The following is a 25,065-nucleotide window of genomic DNA, read 5'->3' as shown; positions in this document are numbered from 1 at the left end:
GGCCTCAGGAAATTCTTCCGGCGCTAAGCCAGGCATCGAGGGTTAGGCCTCAGGAAACTCTTCCGGCGCTAAGCCAGGCATCCGAGGGTTAGGCCTCAGAAAATTCCACTCGTTGGTCGACCAAGGCTGGCGCAAGCCAAGGCGGACGCGGTCGGGGCTTCAGGCTAGTCTGCTCCCGGGATGGTCATCGGGTTAGCCTGGCATCCGAGGGCCGAGCCTCGGGACATTCCACTCGTTGGTCGGCCAAGGCTGGCGCAAGCCGAGGCGACCGGTCGGGGCTTCAGGCTAGTCTGCTCCCGGGATGGTCATCGGGTTAGCCTGGCATCGAGGGCCGAGCCTCGGGACATTCCACTCGTTGGTCGGCCAAGGCTGGCGCAAGCCGAGGCGACCGGTCGGGGCTTCCGGCTAGTCTGCTCCCGGGATGTTCATCGGGCTAGCCAGGCATCTGAGGGTTGTCAAGCCTCAGGGAACATTCCACTCGTTTGGTCGGCCAAGGCTGGCGCAAGCCGAGGCGGACCGGTCGGGGCTTCAGGCTAGTCTGCTCCCGGGATGGTCATCGGGTTAGCCTGGCATCGAGGGCCGAAGCCTCGGGACATTCCACTCGGTTGGTCGGCCAAGGCTGGCGCAAGCCGAGGGCGACCGGTCGGGGCTTCAGGCTAGTCTGCCTCCCGGGATGGTCATCGGGTTAGCCTGGCATCCGAGGGCCGAGCCTCGGGAACATTCCACTCGTTGGTCGGGCCAAGGCTTGGCGCAAGCCGAAGGCGACCGGTCGGGGCTTCCGGCTAGTCTGCTCCCGGGATGATCATCGGTCTAGCCAGGCATCTGAGGGTGTCAAGCCTCAGGGAATTCCGCTCGCTGGTCGTGCGCCTGTCGCTTGCTGCCCGACGGGATTTCTCGGGCCAGCTGCGATCGTGTTTCTCCTCTTCTCCAAGCGTTGCCTGGGGAACACCAGAAGAGCATTAAAACGCTAATTAGTGCGTTACCTGGGGAATCAGATCGCCAGTTGCTGCTTGTGAGGAGTGTCAGTTGAGCGGCCGCGATACGCGCGTTCTTCGAGGCGGATGCGGCCTGGACGCGAGCGGGGATAGGTTGACCTAGGGGTACATGCCCACCGGCGTGTCCTGCACAAAGAATGGGATTAAGGAGAACGACGCTTAGGAAATCGCGGAGAGATACGCCTCGGGAGCCGGAACGGCTCCGGATCCAATGCGGTCCGCATTTATTGGAGCCACCCGCATCGGAACGACCAGGGGGCCGCAGTTGGCTATAAATACAGGTGTAGGTACGACGGAGTTTGCCAAGCCGGAGCTGTTCAGGTTGCCATAGATCGTGTACCTCCTCCTTGGCATATGACTGAGAGACTCCTGTCGAAGGAAAGGGGAGGCGCTCCCCTTGCGACTTCAGCCAACTAGCCGTTTCATCTGGGATCAACAAGGAGGGTCTCCCCGACGGAACTCCGCTCTAGGCGTTTCATCCGGGATCACATCTCCCTCCTTGAAGTTCAGCCTCCCGATTGAGCTCTGCACCAGACGCTCAATCCGGGACCGCGCCTCCATATGCTCTTCCCCCTCGTATCCCTCTCTTTCCTTTCACTGGGGAGGATTGGGATATCCTTTGGAGGCGGCGTCCCCCTGGGGCAGCGGGAGCTTCTTCTGCGGCGGCTCCTTGTCTTCTTCGGGAGGCGTGGATGGCGCCTCCGGTTAGAAGCACCCACTTTCGGTGGGATTGCAGCCGCTTTGGGTTGAGGGTTTGGGATCCTCGATCCTCAGCTCCACGGAGTCCCCACCTCTTCTTTGCTTCTTTTACTCCCTAATTCCCCTTTGGAAATTCCTTGTAATCACACGAGCACGCCATTGTAACCAGAAATTATTGAAATGAAAAGTGTTATACATTTTCTTGATCTGTCTTTCCGGCTTCTTCTTTCTACTGGTAATATACCCGCAGGTTAGCGGAGTTCCAGCTCCTCGGAATTTCTCGACCATCTAGGGCCTCTAGCTGGTAGGAGCCAGGTCGGTTTACCCAGCGAACCCTATACGGGCCTTCCCAATTCGGCGCTAGCTTCCCACCTTCCGTAGGTTTGAGATGCTCTAGCTCGCCTTAGCACCAGATCTCCGATTCTGAAAAGCTTCGGTCGGACTTTGGAGTTGTAATATCGGGCCACCCTCCGCTGATACATTGCCATCCGAACCTGCGCCATTTCCCTTGCTTCTTCCAAGAGATCCAGGTTCCCTCGGAGTTGCTCCGAGTTGGCCTCGGATCGGTGTGCGGCCACCCGAGGTGAGGGAGTCCGAGCTCTACGGGGACAACGGCTTCCGTGCCATAGGTTAGGTTGAAAGGCGTTTCCCCGGTAGGAGTCCGATGCGTGGTCCGATACGCCCAAAGGACATTCTCGAGTTCTTCGACCCAAGCTTGCCCCGTCCGCCCGATCCGCGCTTTGATACCTTGGAGGATTGTCCGATTTGTGACCTCGGCCTCGCCGTTGGTTTGGGGATGCGACACGGACGTGAACCGATGCTCGATCCCAAACTCCTCGCAGAAGTCCCGGAAATGCTTGTTATCGAACTGTCGACCGTTATCTGAGATGAGGACCCGAGGTACCCCAAATCGGACAATGATGTTCTTCTTTACGAACTTCCGGACTTGCGGCCTCCGTGATAGTGGCCAGTGGCTCTGCCTCCACCCACTTGGTGAAGTAGTGATGGCGACAACCAAAAATTTCCGCTGGGGCCGAAGCGATGGGGAATGGTCCGAGGATATCCATTCCCCACTGTGCGAAGGGCCAGGGCGCGGTGATTGGCGCCAAGGGGAACAGAGGGGACTCTCTGGACGTTGGCGTGGCGCTGGCAGGTGTCACATTTCCGTACGTGATCCTTCGAGTCCTCCAACAAGGTCGGCCAATAGTAGCCTTGCCTCATGATCTTATGCGCCAAGGACCTAGCCCCCAAGTGCGATCCGCAGATGCCTTCGTGGACTTCGCTGAGGGCGTAGGCCGCTTCCGAGGGGCGGAGGCACCTTAAGAGGGGGGCGGTAAACGAGGTCCGATACAGCCTCCCTTCATAAAGTACGTAGTGGGCGGACTTCATAACAAGTCGCCGAGCTTGGTCTTCGTCTTCAGGGAGGATCCCTTCGGCGAGGTAGGCTACAAGCGGGTCCATCCAAGATGGCTCTGGATCAATCGCCATCACCGCTCCAGCCTCGCCGATGCTCGGGGCGTCTAGGGTCTCCAGGTATATCGCCCTTGACAAGTTGTGTGCGTCTGCGCCCACCAAGCGGGACAGCCTGTCGGCCCTGGCATTTTCGCTTCTTGGGACCTGCTGAATGTCAACATTGCCGAGGGTCTGGAATGAGTGCTTGCACCTTCCGGACATAGCTCTGCATGGTCGGGCTTCGTGCCTCGAACTCCCCTCGGACCTGCCCGACCACCAGCTGGGAGTCGGTGAAGACCTTCAGACGCCGGATGCCGAGCTCCTTGCTTAGTTTGAGTCCCGTGACTAGGGCCTCGTACTCCGCCTCATTGTTAGTCACTGGAAATCCGAACCTCAAGGCATACTCGGCTATCACTCCGTCGGGACTGGTAAGGACCAGCCCAGCTCCTCCACCTTCAGGGTTCGACGACCCATCAATGTGGAGCGTCCAGATCGGGAGGCCGAGGCTGGGTGTTTCCGGCGGCCTAGGTCCCGCCTCCTGCACAGTGCACTCAGCGAGAAAGTCCGCGAGCACCTGGGCCTTGATGGCGGGTCGGGGCTGGTAGCGAATGTCGAACTCCCCAAGTTCTACTGCCCACTTCACCAGCCGTCCAGCATTCTCAGGATTGCTGAGGATCTGCCGCAGTGGTTGATCGGTCAAAAGGGTGACAGAATGAGCCTGGAAATAGGGGCGAAGCCTCCTGGTCGCCGTCAGCAGCGCGAAGGCGATCTTTTCAGCCTTTGTGTACCGCGTCTCGGCATCCCGGAGGACTCGGCTGATGTAGTACACAGGCTTCTGAAGCTTTGCCTCTTCCCGAACCAATACTGCGCTGACTGCGGTTGGGGAGACCGCCAGATAAAGGTAGAGCATCTCCCCCTCTTGCGGCTTGGACAGCAGGGGAGGAGATGCCAAGTACTCCTTGAGCTGGTCGAACGCCACTTGACATTCGGCCGTCCAGAGGAAGTCTTTCGGGTGTTTCAACACCTTGAAGAACGGTTGGCAGCGTTCGGCCGATTTTGCCACAAATCGTCCGAGCGCGGCGACCCTTCCAGCGAGCTCCTGAACCGACATATCTTGGATGGCCTGAATTTTGTCCGGGTTGGCCTCGATCCCCCGCTGGTTGACAATGAAGCCGAGGAACCTCCCGGCCGAAGCACCAAAGGCGCACTTCGCTGGGTTTAGCTTCATACGAAACTTCCGCAAGGTGGCGAAAGTCTCCTCCAGATCCGCAATGTGCTGATCCGCATGGCGGCTCTTTACCAGCATATCGTCCACGTACACCTCCATGTTCCGGCCGATCTGCTCCTTGAAGATTTTGTTGACGAGGCGCTGGTAAGTAGCGCCAGCATTCTTCAGACCGAAGGGCATTACCTTGTAACAGTACAGCCCCCGGTCTGTTATAAAGGCCGTTTTCTCCTCGTCCTGCGGGGCCATCATTATTTGGTTGTAGCCGGAGAAGGCGTCCATGAAAGATAGCAGCTGATATCCGGAATTCGCGTCGACCAGTTGGTCTATTCGTGGAAGCGGGAAGCTATCCTTGGGGCACGCCTTGTTCAGGTCGGTGTAGTCGACGCACATCCTCCACTTTCCGCTCGCCTTCCGGACAAGTACAACGTTTGCCAGCCACTCGGGGTAGCTCACCTCCCTTATGAAGCCTGCTTCCAAGAGTTTGTCTACCTCCTGGTCGACCACCCGGATCCGATCCGGGGCACAGTGTCTCTTCTTCTGCTTTACGGGTCGGTGTGTCGGGTCGACGTTGAGGGCGTGAGAAATGACCTCCGGGTCGATCCCAGGTACATCGGCCGCCGACCAGGCAAATACATCAGCATTGGCTTGGAGGAATTCCACTAGCCGGAGCCGAGCTTCCGAGTCGAGATTGGCACCGACCCGGACCGTACGATCTGGGCGACCCTCTTCAAGGGGAACTTCGATTACACCCTCGGCCGGCTCCCCGTGCCGCAAAGCCACCTCGTCTCTGGCGTCAAGGGACTCGACGCTTAGGGCCTCCGCGGGCTTCTTTCCTTTGAGAGTTGCTAGGAAACATTGTCGTGCGGTCGGTTGGTCACCTCGGACCTCTCCAATCTCGGCCGCCGTGGGGAACCGCATGAGCAAATGGTATGTAGAGACTACCGCGCGAAGGGCGTTCAGTCCGGGTCGTCCGAGGATTGCGTTGTAGGCCGAGGGAACACGGACGACCAAGAACCCGAGCCGCACCGTGGCTTCTGCGGGTGCGATGCCCGCAGTCACAGGCAACTCAACGACACCTTCGGCCGAGATAGCGTCTCCAGTGAATCCTATGAGGGGGGTGGATGTTTTGTGCAACAGTTGTCGGGACAAGCTCATCTTTTGGAAGGCCTCGTAAAACAAAATGTCAGCTGAGCTTACACTATCCACAAGAACACGCCTTACATCATAATTCGCCATAGTGAGGGAGATCACCATGGCGTCATCGTGGGGAGTCTGAACCCCCTTTACATCTTCATCACAAAAAGTGATTACATTTCCGACCCGCTGCCTCTTCGCGACGGCCACCCCTGATGCTTCCGCCGAGCCCCCTGCGTTCCTCACGGGCCGAGAGCAGCCCCCAGTGATGGTGTGGATCAAGCCCGCGACGGGCCGATTCTGCTCCCGAGGCTCCTGAGGGGCCGGGTCGGCCGGACGCGGGTCTGCAGGGGGACGTCGGTCGTTTACATATCGGCCGAGACGCCCTCGGCGGATGAGAGCCTCGATCTCGTCCCGAAGCTGGAAGCAGTCTTCGGTGTCGTGGCCGTGGTCTCGGTGGTACTCACAGTACGCCCGAGAGGGCCTCCTCCCAGGGATCTTCTTCATCTGCCTTGGGACCGGGAGGTCCTCTCGCCCCTTGACCTCCATAAGGATCTGGGCCCGGGGAGCCAGGAGTGGGGTGTACCGGTCGAAACGTCGGTGCGGAGAACGAGGGCGTGGGGCGCCGTGGTTCCTCGCTGGTGATGGGCTTCTGCGCCGACGCTGAGGCGTCGGGCTTCTCCTTCGGGATGCCTCTTTTCGCCTTTTCTTCCCGAGCTTTAGAGGGGTCTCGGCGGCCTCCTTGCTCCGGTGGGCGGCCGCCTCCTCGGCGTCCGCATACTGGTTCGCCCGAGACAGCAACTCCGGAAAGCTCCGTGGCAGGCGTTTGTCCAGGGAGAAGGTGAGTCTGCCCTTCCGGAAGCCACGCTTCAGGGCTGAGAGAGCCACCTCCTGGCTCAGGTTCCGAACCTCCAGTGTAGCCTTGTTGAAGCGGGTGAGATAATCCCGCAAGCTTTCTCCCTCGTTCTGCCGGACATCGAAGAGGGAGTCGGAGACCAGCCGTCGCCGGCTACTGACGGCGAAATGGCTGATGAAGAGGCGGGTGAACTGGTCGAAGGACTGGATGGAATTAGCCTCCAGGCCGGCGAACCATGCCCTTGCCGGGCCACGGAGGGTTGCCGGGAAGGCCTTGCAGAGGAGAGGATCCGATGCTCCATGGAGGAGCATAAGAGTCCTGAAACTCTCCACGTGGTCCCGCGGGTCCGCCGCCCCGTCGTAGGGTTCCGATCGCCGGCATTTTGAACCCCGGCGGGTTTGGGGTCCGCAGGATCCTCGAGGCAAGCGCCGGCTGGGAGGAGATCTCCAAGTCAGCGAAGGGATCTTTGGAGTGGCCCTTCATGACCTGGAGTTGTTTGTGGAGGTCGTCCACCCGCCGGTCCAGGGAGCGCGACCGGTGGGTGGGAGATAAGGAGCGGCGCGAGGGGGACCGGCTGGAGTGCGGACTCCTTGAGGACTGGGGTGTCTGGGAACGCGCCCGGGTCCGCCTCTCGTACCCCGCGCAGCTCCGATGAGAAGGTCCTGGCAGAACGGACCGCACTCGAGAATCCTCCTCACGCCGGCGCTCCTCTCCATGGGAGAGGAAGGAGCGCGGATGGTGAGGGACAGGCGAGCGTTCGGGGAGCAGCGGCTCCTGAGCCCGCTGCGACACCCGAGAGATCACACCCTGCAGATTCTGCACTGCCTCTGTGAGGGTGCGAACCTGCTGGGCTAGCTGGTCGAACTGAGCAGCTTCGACCGTCTGAATGGGAGGTGGGGCGGTGGAGTGCTGCTGAGAACGTGTTGGGGACGCAGCAGCCTCCCGGCCGGAAGCGCGAGAGGTTCTGCGACCAGAAGCATTGGAAGTTCCACGACCACCTCGCCGTGCCATTACGATCGTTCTGAGATTCGCCCTTCCTCTAGCGCCAACTGTTGCTGGTGGTCCAAACCGAGAACGACTGACACGACGGTGTGAACGGAGTTCCGTCTGAGTTGCCTTGGTTGGCGTTGGTTGCGCTCCACCTTCCACCGGGAGACCTGCAAACAAGCCTCGCACCACCACTGGGGTAGTGGGGGCCCTCCGACGATCAAGTCAGAGGAGATTGGAGGAGGAGGAAAGATGATAATCGCAAATAAGAGAATGCTCTCGGAGATGTTGCTTACCCCCCCCCCTTCTCCCCCCAGCCGCATATATACCTGGCTGGGGGGTCTCTCAGGGGGGTTTGTCATCGTGGGGCACGATGGAGTGGCCACTGACATGGCCGTTACAGGGCGTCGTGGAGCAGCGCCGGGTATGGCCATGACAGGGCGTAGTGGAGTTCCGTTTTGTACGGCTGATACAGGAGATCGTGGATCAGCATCGGATACAGCCGTTGCAGGGAGTAGTGGAGCAGGAGGCCGCGGCGTGCCTCTGGAGAATAGCCTGTCATTGTCGAAAGATATCCGACTCGGGGTCGGAGTGCTGGATCAGGGGGCAGCCGACTCGGGGTCGGGCTGCGGAGCCGAAGATATCCGACTCGGGGTCGGAGTGCTGGATCAGGGGGCAGCCGACTCGGGGTCGGGCTGCGGAGCCGAAGATATCCGACTCGGGGTCGGAGTGCTCGGCTGCGGAGCCGAAGATATCCGACTCGGGGTCGGAGTGCTGGATCAGGGGGCAGCCGTGGTCTTCCTGGGCGCGCGTGCCGGTCCCGTGGGGCATGGTGGCTAAGTTCCCCCGTAACAATAAGTATTTAGAATAACTTGTCACAATCATCATAAAGTAATGTTCCAATATTCCGAGTATACCTAACTAGATGATAGTCCCTAGACTCTACCACAAGTGCATGGGTCATGATAAGTAGAATAGGGCAAAAAGAGTATCGTTTTCACAAGGAGGCGATTCAAGTACCAATTTATAAATTTTCTATATTATTTAGACGACCCCAAATTGATGTGACTGACTGCAATTTCTTGACCTGAAAAATCAAATATGAAAGGTTCTTAGGATTTGGATTTCATCAATTGAATTCCTTCAATTAATTTAAATCTGATTGTTAATATTTTGCTAATTACAATGACCGAATCCCTTTTTTTATGTGATATCCTCTTTCAAGGCATAACATCTATACCTATGTTAATCCTATGTCTACTTTTGTGATCGTAGAAATTAATATAAATTCATTATGATCTGTGAAATTCTTGATTGTAGGTTACAAGGGTGTGCATTTATTTCTAAACTACACCGCCAATGTTTGATAAATTCACCAACTAATATTGAACTTCAGCTTTCGTTACTTCCTTCAACATCTTAAGCATGCAATTCATGGCCAGTAAATTGCAAGAATGAAAACCGAATTCATCAAATTGCAATTAACAAAAGATATTCAATACAACCATACTCAATTCATATCAAAAATTCAATGACTACGTCCTAGCCCTAGGATAAGAAAACTAGCAAATCATAACTAATAAATCAATCCAATTATTTCTCAAACATAAATTCGCATTCAACATTCTTAATAATAATTCAGCAAATAAAAAAATAAAAAAAATATATAAGAGAAAGGAAAAGAACTCTGTATTTGCAAAAATCCTCCGTTCCGTTCTTTCTCTCAGAATTCCAGGTTTTTCTTCCTCTCGGAATTTCTAGCTTTTCCTCCTCTCGGAATTTCAGATTCTATGCATTTTTTTTTTATTTGCTTGTCCTCCTCTTCGTATCTGCTGGCTCCCCTCCTCTTCTCGGAATTTTCTCTTTTTTTTTGAATTTTAAAATAGATTTCCTCCCTATCTGCTAGCTGAAATCCGGAATTCTAGGTTGATTTTTAGACTCGACTCCCAGCTGGATTTAGAGCATCAAAATGATATACTTTGGAGTTGGACACTTCACGAAAGTTGTAGATCTCATTCTCAACTTTCCAACGCACCTAGGTTTGCATTATTCTAACTTATATAACTCCAGATACAAGCTAAAAACCGAAACAGGGGCTGCAGTAAAATTCTGGACAGATTCGGACTTCTCTGTTTCAGCTAAGTTTTGGACTTCAAAATGGAAGAACTTGGTTTTGTGATCTTCATAAAAGTTTTAGGTCTATGTCTTATCTTTTCAGCAAGCTAAACAACATATGAAACGGAGGTCTGTAGCTCTAGTTAGAACCCAAAAATCAAACAGTATTCTGGGTTGACTAGACCAGCCTAATTTCAACCGAATTCAATAATTAAACACCTGCAAAATACCAAAAATTTTCAATAATTAAATAAATGTAAAAGACATCTAAATTTTAGACAAATGATCTAAGAACATATAAAACACTTTAAAATAAAACAATTAAGACTAAGAAAATGTATGAAATAAAATTCCACATCAAATACCCCCAAACTTGAATGTTTGCTTGTCCTCAAGCAAAAGAAAAACCATAAAAACAAAGGACAATAACCATAGTCAGGCTCAACTCATCACACCCAAAGAACCTATCATGCAAACATCAAATCTTCAATTTAGTATATAAACAATAGCAAATAAAGGAAAACTAAGCATACTCACATTCTCTAGATCAAATATTCATATATAATTCCAAACTCAATCATATTTATCATGCGACCAACACAATTAAATCATGTAACAACTCAACCTGCAATCACCCCTTCTCACTACTATAAACAAGGTAGCAAACTAGAGAGTTTTGTTTTTTTTTGAATTATTCTTTGTCTTTAGGTTGTCATTTGCCTTTTGACGCGAATACAAGCATTTGTGATGGATGCACCCGGTTACTCAACAAGTCACACACTTAAAGTGCTTTTGCATACTCATATTTCAAGTTGCCGTTTGACGTAAAAGTAAACATTGGTGATGAATACCCCTAGTTACTAAGCAACTCAAAACATTGGAGTAGATAGAACTTTGTACACATTTATTTATTCGACTGTTTAATCATTATCACTCTATTTACTTAAACCCTGTTTAGGACTAGATCAAAGGGGATAATCACAAGAAAAGCATCACACTCATCTTTTATGCATAATCACACAACTCATACAACTTTGCAAGAAAAGATGTACTTCAATAATTCCAAAGAAAAACAAATATGCTTACTCTTGCTTTATAAGATATTGCCTATCCTAAATCAAAATTCAATGCTTAAACACAATAAAGAACCCAAAAGTGTAATGTTGATCCTAGATAAGTCTCACACAAGTGCAAATGCATGTTCATTTCTCCTAATCTTTCACATAAAAATTTGGTTTGGAAAATATGGATATGATCACCAATTAACTTGCATGAAAGTGAACAAACCAGAATTTCGAAAAAAAATTCTTTCTCAAACAAACATAACCAGCACTAGCATTCAGCATAATCAAATATCCACTCCCCCAAACTTAATTTTTACATTGTCCTCAATGTGAAAGCAAAGAAAAATGGAAGACTAATACTTCCCTTTTAGCAAGGCTGAACACAATGAATGTCCGACTGAATTGAACACGAACTAGCTTCTTGCTTGATTTTTCTGCACCTACACAACACAACCAAAAAGAAAGGGGTCACAACAATAATTATTCAAAGACTTAAATAAAAACAACAATTAAAACATATAACAAAAGACAAAAGAAAGGATTTTTTTTTTTTTTTGTGGTTAGGTTGCCTCCCAAGAAGCGCTTGTTTACAGTTATTAGCTTGACTTCCACACCATCAACCATAGGTAGGATTCTTCAAAGAGTAAATCACTCCTTTAGAAACCGCATTGCTAGCAAGATAAGGTTTCAAACATTGCCCATTAACCTTGAATGCACCAGTGACCTCACTACGCACCTCAACAGCACCATATGGATACACTTTCGTTACCGTGAATGGGCCAGATCACCTAGAACGAAGCTTGCTTGGAAATAACTTAAGTCTTGAGTTGAAGAGTAATACTTGCTGCCCAATTTCGAAGTTTCTAATCTGAAGATGTTTGTCATGCCAATGCTTTGTCTTTTCCTTGTAAATCTGAGTATTTTCATAAGCATCCAACCTAAACTCCTCCAACTCACTCAACTGTAACAATCTCTTTTCTCCCGCAGCTTTCAAATCCATGTTCAACTCCTTGATTGCCCAATAGGCCCTGTGTTCCAATTCCACTGGTAAGTGACAAGACTTTCCAAAGACAAGTATGTAAGGAGACATACCCAAAGGTGTCTTGAAAGCTGTCCTATAGGCCCAAAGTGCATCATCTAACTTATTCACCCAATCCTTTCTTGAATTGCTCATAGTTTTCTTCAAAATTTGTTTCAATTCCCTATTTGCAAGTTCTACTTGCCCATTTGTCTGGGGATGATAGGCAAGTGCCACCTTATGAGTAACCCCATATTTCTTCAACTAAGCCTCAAATGACCGATTACAAAAATGGGAGCCTTCATCACTAATAATAGCTCTCGGCACACGAAATTTTGAAAAAATATTTTTCTTCACAAATCTCATCACCACCCGAGAGTCATTAGTCTGAGTTGCAGTAGCTTTAACCCATTTAGACACATAATCCACTGCTACCAGAATGTACTGATTATTGAAGGAAGAAGGAAATGAGCCCATGAAATCAGTTGCCCATAAATCAAACAGTTCAACCTCCAAGATATTGGTCAAGGGCATCTCATTCTTTTTTGAAATGTTGCCAACCCTCTAACATCTATCACACATGCTCACATATTGTCTAGTATCTTGATACATGGTTGGCCAGTAAAAATCAGACTGCCATACTTTTGCAACTGTCTTGGAGGTACTGAAATGTCCACCACACTTCAAGGAATGGCAATGGTCAAGTATATCCTGCATCTCATCTTGGGGCACACATTTTCTAATCATCCCATCTACACAGTGTTTATAGAGTAGCGGTTCTTCCCAAAATAATGCGTCACATCCCACAAAACCTTTTTCTTCTGATGATAGCTCAAATCAAGGGGAACAATGCCACTCACCAAATAGTTCACCAAATCAGCATACCAGGGGATGACTGAAACTGCCAACAACTGCTCATCTGGAAAGCTTTCATTAATGGGCACCTCATCTTCTCTTGACTGCCCCTCTAATCTAGACAAGTGATCTGCCACCACATTCTCCTTGCCTCTCTTATCTCGAATCTCAAGATCAAATTTTTGAAGCAACAGCACCCACCGAATCAAGTGTGGTTTGACATCTTTCTTTTTCAGCAAGTACTTGATTGCTGAATGGTCCGTATATACGATCACCTTGGAACCTACAAGATAAGATCGAAACTTGTCAAAGCAAACACAACAGCAAACAATTCTTTTTTAGTAGTTGCATAATTCAACTGTGCATTATTTAAAACTCTACTAGTATAATATATAACATACAACTTTCTGTCTTTTCTCTGGCCGAGAACAACGCCCAAGGCGAAATCACTAGCATCACACATTAGCTCAAAAGGCAAACTCCAATCTGGGGCTGCCATAATTGGTGCTGACACCAACTCTTGCTTCAACCTGTTAAAAGCATTCAAATAGTTCTTGTCAAATTCAAACACAACTTCCTTATTCAATAGATTACAAAGAGGTTTAGAAATTCTAGAGAAATCCTTAATAAAATACCGGTAAAATCCTGTGTGACTAAGAAAACTTCTAACTCCCTTAACATTTGTAGGTGGTGGCAATTTTTCAATAATTTCTATTTTTGCTCGATCCACGTCAAGGCCTCTTGCTGAAATTTTGTGGCCTAAAACAATATCTTCCTGCACCATAAAATAACATTTCTCCCAATTCAAGACCAAATTGGTCTCCTCACAGCGCTGCAAAACTCGAGACAAGTTATCTAAACAACTATCAAAAGAAGATCCAAAAACAGAAAAATCATCCATGAAAACCTCCATGATCTTTTCAACGAAATCAAAGAAAATAGCCATCATGCAACATTGGAATGTAGCAGGTGCATTACACAAACTAAAAGGCATCCTACGGAATGCAAAAGTACCATAAGGACAAGTGAAGGTGGTCTTTTTTTGATCTTCGGGGGATATAGAAATCTGGTTATACCCTGAATAACCATCTAGAAAACAGTAATACACATACCCAGCAAGTCTCTCAAGTACCTGATCAAGAAAACGTAAAGGAAAATGATCCTTACGGGTAACACTATTAAGTTTTCAATAATCTATGCAGACTCTCCATCCAGTTACTGTCCTAGTGAGAATTAATTCATTATTTTCATTATGCACCACAGTCATCCCACCCCTTTTAGGTACTACCTACACTGGACTAATCCATGAACTATCAGATATAGGATAAATAATCCCTGCATCTAACCATTTAAGAACTTTAGCCCTAACTACTTCTTTCATGTTAGGATTTAACCGTCTCTGATTTTCAACAATAGGTTTATGGTTATCCTCCATTAAAATTCTATGCATACACAATGAAGGGCTAATTCCTCTAAGGTCTGATATAGTCCATCCTATGGCTTTTTTTCTCAATCTCAAAATACGTATCAATTTGTCAAGTTGCTCATCCGACAATGAAGCACTCACAATCACAGGCAAAGTATTATTTTTGCCTAAAAATGCATACCTGAGATGTAAGGGTAATGGCTTCAACTCCAGAATTGGTGCTTGCATATTAGAAGGGGGAGAGGGTGGCTTACCTTTGCCGATATCCTCAAAATAAATACCTCTCTTCTTTAGCTTAGGACATGTAGCCTCTAATGCACACGCCACTTTAGCAACCTCTAGATTATCATCCTTACTTGTCCCTGCACTCACTAAACAAGTCTCAAGAGGTTCTTTAGTATTTTCAGCCCTAAAAATCTCTCTGGTCGACTCATCTACAACATCAACTCAAAAAACATGATCAGTAAAAGAAGGATATTTAGTAGCTTCAAATAAATTAAACTCTACCTCTTCTTCACCAACCTTCAAAGTCAACCTACCATTCTTAACATCTATGATAGCTCCAACTGTGGCTAGAAAGGTCCGCCCTAAAATGATAGGGATCTCGGTGTCTTCTTCCATCTCCAAAACAATAAAATCAACTGGAATGATAAACTTTTTTACCTTAATCAGCACATTCTCAAGAACACCCAAAGGATATTTGACCGATCGATCAGCTAGCTGCAAAGAGATGGTAGTAGGCTTCAACTCCTTCAATCCAAGCTTCCTAGACACAGATAAAGGCATTAGTGAAACACTAGCACCTAAATCACACAAAGCTCTAGAAAAATCAACATCACCTATAGTACAAGGAATAGAAAAACTTCCTGAATCTCTTAGCTTTGGTGGAAGCTTATTCTGGATAATGGTACTGCATTCCTCCGTCAAGGCAATGGTCTCGAAATCTTTCAATTTCCTCTTCTAAGACATGATCTCCTTTAAAAATTTTGTATATGCAAGAATTTGTGCTAAGGCGTCTGCAAAAGGAACATTAATGTGAAGCTGCCTAAACATTTTCAAAAATTTCTCAAACTGTTGATCAATTTTATTCTGCTTAAGCCTTTGAGGAAAAGAAATGGGAGGAACATAAGGTTCGACTGGTGGTAGTGGGGATGGTGTCTTGGCTAGGTCCTCAACTTCTTCACTGACCTTCTTGCTCATCTCTTCATAGTCTACTTCATCACCAACTATAGTCTCACGACTTACCTGACCAAGTTGCTTACCACTTCTCAAGGTGACTGCCTTGCAATACTCCTTCGGATTGACCTCTGTCTTACTAGGCAAATTACCTTGTCCACGAGAATTGATGGAATTGGCAAACTGCCCCAATTGCATCTCCACATTTCTAGTGGAACTCGCCAACTGGTCAACCTTTGCTTCCAGTCTCTCAAATCTCTCTGAACTGGCATTGGCTAACTTCTCAATAACTATTTCCCAAGACTGCTTGTTTTTTTGTTGGGATGGTCTTGGTTGGAAACTAGGAGGATGGAGAGGTCTAGAACTGCTACCTTGGTTACTTGATCTTTCCATAAAAGTTGGGATGATTCTTCCAGCCTGGGTTGTATGTGTTGGAATAAGGGTTGTTCTGCTGCTGCTGCCTGTTATAATTAGACACAAATTGAACCTGCATACAATCAGAACTCATGTGAGCTCCTCCATAGCAATCACAACTCAATACAGGACTAGAAACGGAATTCACATTACCCAGCTTACTGAACATTTTTACTAGAGAATCAACCTTGGCATTCAACATGTTTATGCCATCTACATCATACATACCTGGAACTTTCTTAGGCATACCTCTTTCATTAGACCACTGATAATTGTTAGAGGCCATTTCTTCTAACAACTCATTTGCCTCTTCTGTTGACTTATTCATTAAAGTACCTCCTGCAGCTGCATCTATGGTAATTCTGACTGAATGTGTTAATCCATTATAGAAAGTCTGTACAATCAGTCAGACAGGAAGACCATGATGTGGACACTTTCTCTGCAAATCCTTAAACCTCTCCTAGGCTTCATACAAAGATTCACCATCAAACTGAGCAAAACTGGTAATATCATTTCTAAGTTTGGCGGTCTTACCTGGGGGAAAATACTTACTCAGAAAAGCTTGTGACAAGGCATTCCAGGTGGTGAAAGAGTTAGGCGCTTTGGAATTCAACCAGGCCTTAGTTTTATCCTTTAGAGAAAATGGAAAAAGTCGGAGTCGAATAGCATCATCACTAACTCCATTCATCTTGATTGTATCACAAATCTCCAAAAAATTGGCAAGGTGTGCATGTGGATCCTCAACAGGTCCTCCACCAAACTGCTCCTGCTGCACCATCTGGATGAGACCAGGCTTAATCTCAAAATTATTAGCATTGACTGTAGGTCTCACAATACTGGGTTGAGCACCATTGACATTTGGCACGGCATAGTCACTCAACAATCTTTTATTCTGGTTATCTTGGTTATCAGCCATGGCTACTGCTTATTTTTGCTTGAGCTCTAATCTTTGTTGTTTCCTTAATGCTCGTAGGGTTCTCTCAATTTCTGGATCAAAAGGCTCAATTAGCTCACAGTTTCGTGGCATACACTAAATACAGAAAACGTAAATTAACAAAAAGAACAAAACAGTCTAAATTAATGCAGGAAATTATTTGTATTGATATTAAAAACAATCCTCCCTGGCAACGGCGTCAAAAACTTGATAGTCCCTAGACTCTACCACAAGTGCATGGGTCATGACAAGTAAAATAGGGCAAAAAGAGTATCGTTTCCACAAAGAGGTGATTCAAGTACCAATTTATAAATTTCCTATATTATTTAGACAAGCCCAAATTGATGTGACTAACTGCAATTTCTTGACCTGAAAAATCAAATATGAAAGGTTCCTAGGAATTGGATTTCATCAATTGAATTTCTTCAATGAATTTAAATCTGATTGTTAATATTCTGCTAATTACAATGACCGAATCCCTTTTTTTTTATGTGATATCCTCTTTCAAGGCATAACACCTATACGTACCTATATTAATCCTATGTCTACTTTCGTGATCATAGAAATTAATATAAATTCATTATGATCTGTGAAATTCTTGATTGTAGGTCACAAGGGTGTGCATTTATTTCTAAACTACACCACCAATGTTTGATAAATTCACCAACTAATATTGAACTTCAACTTTCGTTACTTCATTCAACATCTTAAGCATGCAATTCATGGCTAGTAAATTGTAAGAATAAAAACTGAATTCATCAAATTGCAATTAACAAAAGATATTCAATACAACCATACTCAATTCATATCAAAAATTCAATGACTACGTCCTAGTCCTAGGATAAGAAAACTAGCAAATCATAACTAATAAATTAATCCAATTATTTCTCAAACATAAATTCGCATTCAACATTCTTAATAACAATTCAGCAAATAAAAAAATAAAAAATATATATGTAAGAGAAAGGAAAAGAACTCTGTATTTGCAAAAATCCTCCGTTCCGTTCTTTCTCCCAGAATTTCAGCTTTTTTTTCCTCTCGGAATTTCTAGCTTTTCCTCCTCTCAGAATTTCAGATTCTCCACATTTTTTTTTATCTGCTTATCCTCCTCTTCATATCTGCTGGCTCCCCTCCTCTTATCAGAATTTTCTTTTTTTTTGAATTTTAAAACAGATTTCCTCCCTATCTGCTAGCTGAAATCCGAAATTCTAGGCTGATTTTTAGACTCGACTTCCAGCTGGATTTAGAGCATGAAAATGATATACTTTGGAGTTAGACCCTTCATAAAAGTTTTAGATCTCATTCTCAGCTTTCCAACGCACCTGGGTTTGCATTATTCTAACTTATATAACTCCAGATACAAGCTGAAAACCGAAATAGGGTCTGGGCCACAGTAAAATTCTGGACAGATTCGGACTTCTCCGTTTCAGCTAAGTTTTGGACTTCGAAACGGCATAACTTGGTTTTGTGATCTTCATAAAAGTTTTAAGTCTACGTCTTATATTTCCAGCAAGCCAAACAACATATAAAACGGAGATCTGTAGCTCCAGTTAGAACCCAGAAACTAAACAGTATTCTGGGTTGACTAGACCAGCCCAATTTCAACCGAATTCAATAATTAAACACCTACAAAATACCAAGAATTTTCAAGAATTAAATAAATGTAAAAGACACCTAAATTCTACACAAATGAGCTAAGAATATACAAAACACTCTAAAATAAAATAATTAAGACTAAGAAAATGTGTGAAATAAATGTCCACATCACTAGACTCATGTTATGTTTGATTCTATAACTTATGATTCTTTTACTTATGCTCTGATACCATAATAATTGACATGCCCTCGACCCGAGATCGTGAGCTAGAGGCAACGTCTACCGCCGCATACTCATTGAAAACTCTCTCCACAAGCATGCAAGGCATCTCAACATGATATCATAAATATGCAGTGAAATAATTTAATCAATAATATGCAAACTTTATTTCATTAACCAAATTAATTTACAATTCTCACAATTTTAACATTATTCTAAGATAAAATATCAATTTAAATAAACTCTAATCTAAGATAACTTGTGCGACAGTTCTTCTAGTCGCTCTTCCATATTGAAAATCCCAATAGGCTAGTTTTTTGAATCTATAAAAAAAAAAAATCGTATAATGAGCTAGACAACTCAGTAAGTAATGATCACTTTAGCTAAATAAATTAGACAATTAGCTAGATAATAATTTATAGAAAATAAGCATATATGCATTACTAATATACTAATCAAATTCTTCTTAAAATCTTAAAACTTTATTCATGGATTCAAATTCTTTCAAATATTCATTTTATCTTATCGATTATGAGCTATGACTACATCATTATGAGGTAGGGTCATAACACCGACTAATCTTCTTGCGATGAGCTACCATCATCTTGCAGCAAAGTCCTTCAAGACCGCTGGTTTGCTGACGGTATATCGCTAATCATCTTGGACACAATCTTTAGGACAAATCATATGCCAATGTATTAGCCCCCATTGACAGAGTTCTCAACATAGCTAGGTCGAAATTCAAATAGTTTCAGATTTCATATTTCCGTACCAAAATCATGCAGTGTCAAAATCAATTAATCATATCCACAATAAGATCGTATATCGTCATAACATTCCAAAATAATATATTCTATAATAATATATACTATGCATCAAATTCATGCATCATGAATAACACTACTTCAAAGTCATAAATATAATAATTATATAATTATTGATAAATTTAGAAAAAGTGAAACATTACTTACCTTATGAAGGCAATCCAACTAACAGATCCAATTAATCTCGAAAATTCTTCTTAGAGTCTAATATCAAAAAATTATATTTTTTCTTAAAATTTTATAATAATTATAAAAAAACTTAATTTCTAACACCCTCACAAAGCTGACCAAGTGGAGTGTCCGGTACTCTGGTTGTCCGATCAAAGTGAAATTCATCGAATCATGTTCGGCCTAAGACACAGATAGTTTAAAAAGAATTAAAGTGATCAAATCTAGCAGTATTTAGCAGGAGCCAGGTTGGGGGCTGACATGCTGCCTAACGACCTTTGATCAGGGCCATTCACCAAGTCAATTCAAAATCACTATGAAGTGTCCCTACTAGATCCAACTCCCTAGAGAAAGTAGAGAGAGAAAGTTCAAGTATTGAGAGAAACAAGAGAGAGAAAAGAGAAAGTGGGAGAAGAGAAAGCAGAGCGAAAGAAGAGAGAGTCTCTCTTCTTCTTCTTTCCCAAAATAGGGGACTCTGTCCCTCCCTTTCCTCTATGATCAGATTTAAGGGGTAGCCATGGTGTCCAGCCTTGACGATAGTAGGAGGCAGCAAGGCAAGCTCGACCAACCTCGGTGGCCGACAGTGGCGAACTCGGGAGAACAAGGGGCCAAAATAGGGGCACCCTGTTTTGGATGGTTCCCCAGCAATTCGCACTCCCAAATAAAGGGGGTTCATGGGTAAAATACTAAGAGAGAGAAAAGGGACAAGAAGGAGGCCTACCTCGGTCCGGCGAGGTGATCCGATGGCTCCATCCAACAACGAATTGAGGAAGAAGATTGGAGGAGGAGCTTGGGATTGGTGGCTCAAACTCAAGTGAAATCGAAGGAAAAGGAAGGGGATCTTCATTGTGATCGGGGAGAAAAAAAGACTCTAGCCGAAGTCTTCTTCCCAATTGCCCTCACGTGCGACGTGAGGCCCAAGGCCAAATGGCTAGGCCGGTCAAATGGACCAAGCCCAGTCTTTGGGTTTTCCAATTTATTACCCCATTATGAACAAAAAATAGGACTGTGACTAATCTAAAGCCATAAATACTTATATAATAATCTTGGGATATATGCCAAATTCAACCGCTTATCTTATGTTATGAAATGATCATAAATTATTGATATTAAACAACTGTTGGAAAAAATTATCATTTGGGTTATGTGATATATTGAGATATCATGACTTGTTGAGCAAATAAAATTCAAAATTTTTTAGATAGCCAGCTAGTGCATTTCAAGATAATAATATCTTGACATTATTCTAATGATTATATTCATTATAGAATCATTACTGTTATCTCCCATGTACTTGTTTATTTATAATGTCGGTGCGCATGTAAGGATTCTTACTGAGCTGTTCGCTCATACTATTTTTTTTGTCTTTCTTTTAGGAGCCACATGAACCTCAGTACGTTGCTGAAGTTTGGGTTTTACTAGTAAGAGATGGAAAGAAATTAGAATGTCTCTGATATGGTTGGCTGTTTAGAAATTGTAAGTGAATTATTTTTGTTAGCTAATAATATTGGAACTATTTATCTTATTATTGGAAATGATGATTATATTGTTGAGATTTTATTCAATCTGTAGGCTTTGCATGTTCCCAAGAGATATCTATGGACATGACAATATACCAGCATGGTTCACACACATTTGGCAGGCAGTTGTTTTGGCATGCATATAGTTTCTGTTGATTAGAAACTGCTCTTGGAACCATGCTTAATACGGGGGAATACACAGTAACACATACTCTGATTAGTCTGCTAGTCTGGAAAGACCATCAAAATCAGAAGAATAAGACCTGCAGTTCATAAATAGATTTACCCACGCCAGCACTTCATAATCTGATCACCATCTACCAGGCAGTCTCCTATGGATTTTGACATTGTTAGAAAGCCCATCAAGCATTTTGATACCAAATTAACAGATCACCTGAAGTAAATACTTTTTCTTTTGTCGAGAAAAGAGTTAGGGAGACCTAGCTCCCACTGAAGGAAATACAATTTGGAATTAAATTGCAGCAGTTCTATAGCAATGTTTCATGAATGTCAACTCTAAGCTCGGTCCGCCGGTAATGGATTGAAGAAACAATATCAGTGAAGGCTAAAATGCTGGAGTTCATGTTCCAATACAGAATACAATACATTAGGTTACAAAGTGAAGGTTTTGTAACACACTGTAGAATCCATGGTACATATAGGGCACTCTCAAGTATAAAGAAAATTCTAATCTATAACACTCTAATCCTCCTCAAAGTCTAGTGAGACAACAAAACAGTTACAGAAGCACAAACCAAAACCCAATGGTAATAACACTCAGACTGAGAGTGGCTGCTGAACGCTGCGCTGATCATTGGTGGCACCTGAGCCATTATACTGCTTCGTAGATCCATCAGACTTTCTCCTCCGAGCTATGATGCAGGTGGTGACTTCCAACACCAATGTAATACCACCCAAGAAACAAAGCACAACAATGTAAGCATCCTTCCACTTCTGAGCAGGATTCAAGATTTGTAGGCCCCTGAACACATTGATGATGCCCAGAAGAATGATGGCCATTCCTACTACATGGTGGTATAGATTCCAGTAGACACGGTACTTGTGATCCTTCTTTGGCCTCAGGAACAAAGCAGTAATCTACAAAAGATCCAACTTTTCTCCATTACACTGATCCAAACACTTAATGATATATAGATTATATCAAAAAATTAGAAGCAGAATTGTGCATAAGGTAATCTGGACTTAGAAGAGGGAAGCAAAGCTTTTTGTTATAATAACATAGGAAGTGACCATAAAAATTTTTCATAAATACCAGAAGGAAGATAAGGTTAAGATTGGCCTATAGATCATGAAATGTTACCTGTAAGGTGGCAAGGGAGAAGAGGGTGATGCCTAAGTTTCGGTGAGTGGTGTACTGAACTCCCTTGGATTTGCTCCCAAGATTAAGACCGATTCCCCAGCCAGTAACCCCCAAAGCATAACCAATTAGCTGACATAACACATGAAGGTAGAACCAGGCTGGGGCTAAGGACTTGAATGCCTTCAGATACCTTGCGATGATTGCTCCAATTGGAAGCAAAATTCCCCAACTCACAGCATTTAGAATGCCATGTATCTGTACCACAAAGAAAAGCCAAAAGCAATGAACTGAAAACAGTCTGAAATATTGATTACAACAAAATGGATCTAAAGAAAGTTTTCAGAATTATTTTGCAAAACAAACTGGAGTTTTGAAGAGTTTTCTCTAACATATATATGCTTGATATACAATAGCCATTCAGTGAGTGATCCTGACGCAATAAACTTTTGTTGCTTACTGAGAGTACTTCCCAGAAACATTAGAAGATAATTGCCATCTTATTCAAAGGGTGAGTTAGGATGGTGATCACTGGAAATATAGTAATATGAAGTCCATCTGTTAATTTTAGGGACTTTGGCTCCCTCAAGTTCTTCATGGTGGTATCCATAGCTCACCATGTTCATAGTTGTAGAGGAAACTAGTAATAAAGAATTAGACATGTTTATCCACTGAACAAGTCTATCAACTATAATAAGTAACATGACAAGGACCTTCCATCTGCCTTAGTGACAGTTGCAGGGATCGGCATGAAACGCCAAGAAGGTAAAGGAAAATTGAAAGACAAGACAAATAACTTTTCTGCAGATTTCACTATTTAGATTCTGAAAATATAATTGAAGGGTTCTAGAGAAGAAAAGAGAGGCGCCAAAAAAGACAAACTGAAAAATAGTGAATAGCAGAAAAAATACATATATAAACAAGAATAAAGAAATAAAGAAATAATATCTAAAAAATAAAGTACTTGTAAGAATTAATATGGCATAGCCACTGATCCTCTGCTATGCACGGGTTGTAATATCACAGCGGTGCAGCTCTTAATGGTTGCTATTAGAAGATGGATGACCATCAAACAAAAGAATCCACAAGTGTATACTATGTTATGTATGCTGTGCGTTGTTCCATGGCCATCCATCTTTTGATGGTTGTCATTGAGAGTTGCACAAGATTCTGATTGTTGCAAAATAACTCCATTAAAGATTTGCTAAAAAAGAAAGCATAGTGGCGTACAAATTATCAGTGTTCCACAATTATCTACGTTCCACACTTTATTCTTTTAAATGTAAGTGTATAGATTCTTTGGCTCTTCTCGTTCCCTCTGCTGGCGCAAAAGGAGAAATGGAAAAAAGACTAGAAAATCCAAAATATCAGTGAGAAAACATAGTCTTCATTTAAAACTAGAAAATGAGACGGTTCGCCCCAATTCAATACACAACTCAACCAACCAAAAAAAAAAAAAAAGGGCAAAGGAGAATACAATCCACTCAAATTGTGCAGAACCAATTCAATATCTATCTATATAGATCGATGGATCGGCCGATAGATAAATATTCATTTCCCTTCAATCCTCCAACTAACAAAAAATCAATGTTCTCAGAGAGAGAGTAGGAACAGAGTTCACTCAAACTCCCCAAACCCATTCCAATTTTCCTTACCATCATATTTATAAAAGAAAAAAAAATATTGCTCTACTTTCAGATAAACCAAAAAAAAAGTCTTATCAACACTAATTAAAACTCTTGCCAAGTTCTAAAAACCTTTACTCTGTTTATTATAGAGAGAGAGCCATAAGCACTTACATTCCTCTCCTGCAACCTTGAATCCTTTCCTCCCGAGCTCTGCCCACTGACCACATCCAGTGTCCCCTTGGCGTTCAAATTCGCCACCCCGATGTCATGCTTGTTAGGCAAGCCATCAGTAGAGCTCGGCCCAACCTGCCACGCCTGGTTCATCCTCGTCACGCCACTTGGCAGCTTTAGCATGGCGAACACCGTCATGACGCCGCCGGCATCCTCCTCGGCCTCGAGCCCCCACGTCTCGAAGGCGATCGGCGACGGCGTGACAGGGCCATAAGCAGAGATGTTGAAAGTCTTGGCTACGAGGGAGCCACCGGACTGGCGGAGCCCGACGACAGCCTGCGCCCCCACCATGCCGGAGCCGGTGGGGTTGAGGGCCCATGCAACCCAGCCACCGGAGCGGGATGGGGGGGCGACGAAGGCGATGGAAAGCGTGGAGTTGGCGGCGTCGTAGGTCCAGTGGAGGGCGGCGGAGAGGTGGCGGAGGTCGTTGCAGGTGGCGAAGAGCCGATTCTTGGAGAAAGTTTGGGAGGAACAGGTCTGGGAGAAGGATGGAAGAGGTAGGAGGAGGAGGAGGAGAGAGAAGAGAAAAAGTAGAGTTGATGCCATGACCAAGGGAATGAATAGCAGCTTTTCTTCTTCTCTTTGGGGTGTTTGGAGTGTTTAAATATATGGGTGGTGTGAGCTATGGAGAAGAAAACAAGTGAGAGGGAGAGCATTGGAGAGAGGAGGTTATGCTGCCTGTGAGATTTTATAAGGGGAGGAGGGTCAGATGCTTGACTCGTGTGCTTCATTTTGTTACGTTTTAATCTATCTATTTCATTTGATTAAAAATGAATCTAATATGTAAAAAGGGAGAAGTAGCTTAATCATTTATTTCTTTTTTCAATTTATTTAATTCAACTAAATCAAAGGGAATCAAAGAGCAGAGCTTCTAGAAGTGATTTGAGACTATCAAGCTAGCAAAGTCTTTTGATTGTTACATCACACCTTGTTCACTCTCTCCTTATTAATTTTTTCCTTCTTTTTTCTTAAATCTTGTGACCATGTTCTGAGAATATAATATTTTGCTTTCACTTTGCATTCTCCTAGTCTCTTAGTAGAGCCATGATGTACTCTTATTCAGCTAAATTTACTTCCACACATAAAGGCATATATAAATATGTTCTTAAGAAAGTATTATGTTTTTGGAGTAAAAAAAGGTTTCAGAACCAATATGTGAATTGGCTTGAAAAATTTATTACATTTGAGCACCAAATAAGCCCTGTAC

The 25,065-nt window shown here is 44.6% G+C and overlaps 1 protein-coding gene and 1 non-coding gene across 2 annotated transcripts; one reads left to right on the top strand and one right to left on the bottom strand.

Moving 5' to 3' along the window:
• The first annotated feature begins 15,835 nt into the window (after nt 1-15,835).
• On the top strand, nt 15,836-15,942 carry LOC120113192. The gene has a single exon (XR_005514996.1). It is a non-coding gene; the product is annotated as a small nucleolar RNA R71 (small nucleolar RNA).
• Nucleotides 15,943-21,191: 5,249 nt separating this feature from the next.
• On the bottom strand, nt 21,192-24,533 carry LOC103698505 (cytochrome b561 and DOMON domain-containing protein At4g12980-like). The gene is made up of 3 exons (XM_008780534.4): nt 23,799-24,533; nt 22,003-22,257; nt 21,192-21,779 (listed from the first exon to the last, which is right to left on the bottom strand). Exons 1-3 carry the CDS (start codon nt 24,402-24,404, stop codon nt 21,459-21,461), a joined length of 1,182 nt encoding a protein of 393 aa, XP_008778756.2. The 5' UTR covers nt 24,405-24,533; the 3' UTR covers nt 21,192-21,458.
• Nucleotides 24,534-25,065: the final 532 nt, after the last annotated feature.

This window comes from Phoenix dactylifera, chromosome 14 (assembly GCF_009389715.1).
Source record: "Phoenix dactylifera cultivar Barhee BC4 chromosome 14, palm_55x_up_171113_PBpolish2nd_filt_p, whole genome shotgun sequence".
Lineage (NCBI taxonomy): Eukaryota > Viridiplantae > Streptophyta > Magnoliopsida > Arecales > Arecaceae > Phoenix > Phoenix dactylifera.
The sequence above is the reverse complement of the archived record's forward strand: the minus strand, read 5'-3'. Positions and strand labels throughout refer to the sequence as shown.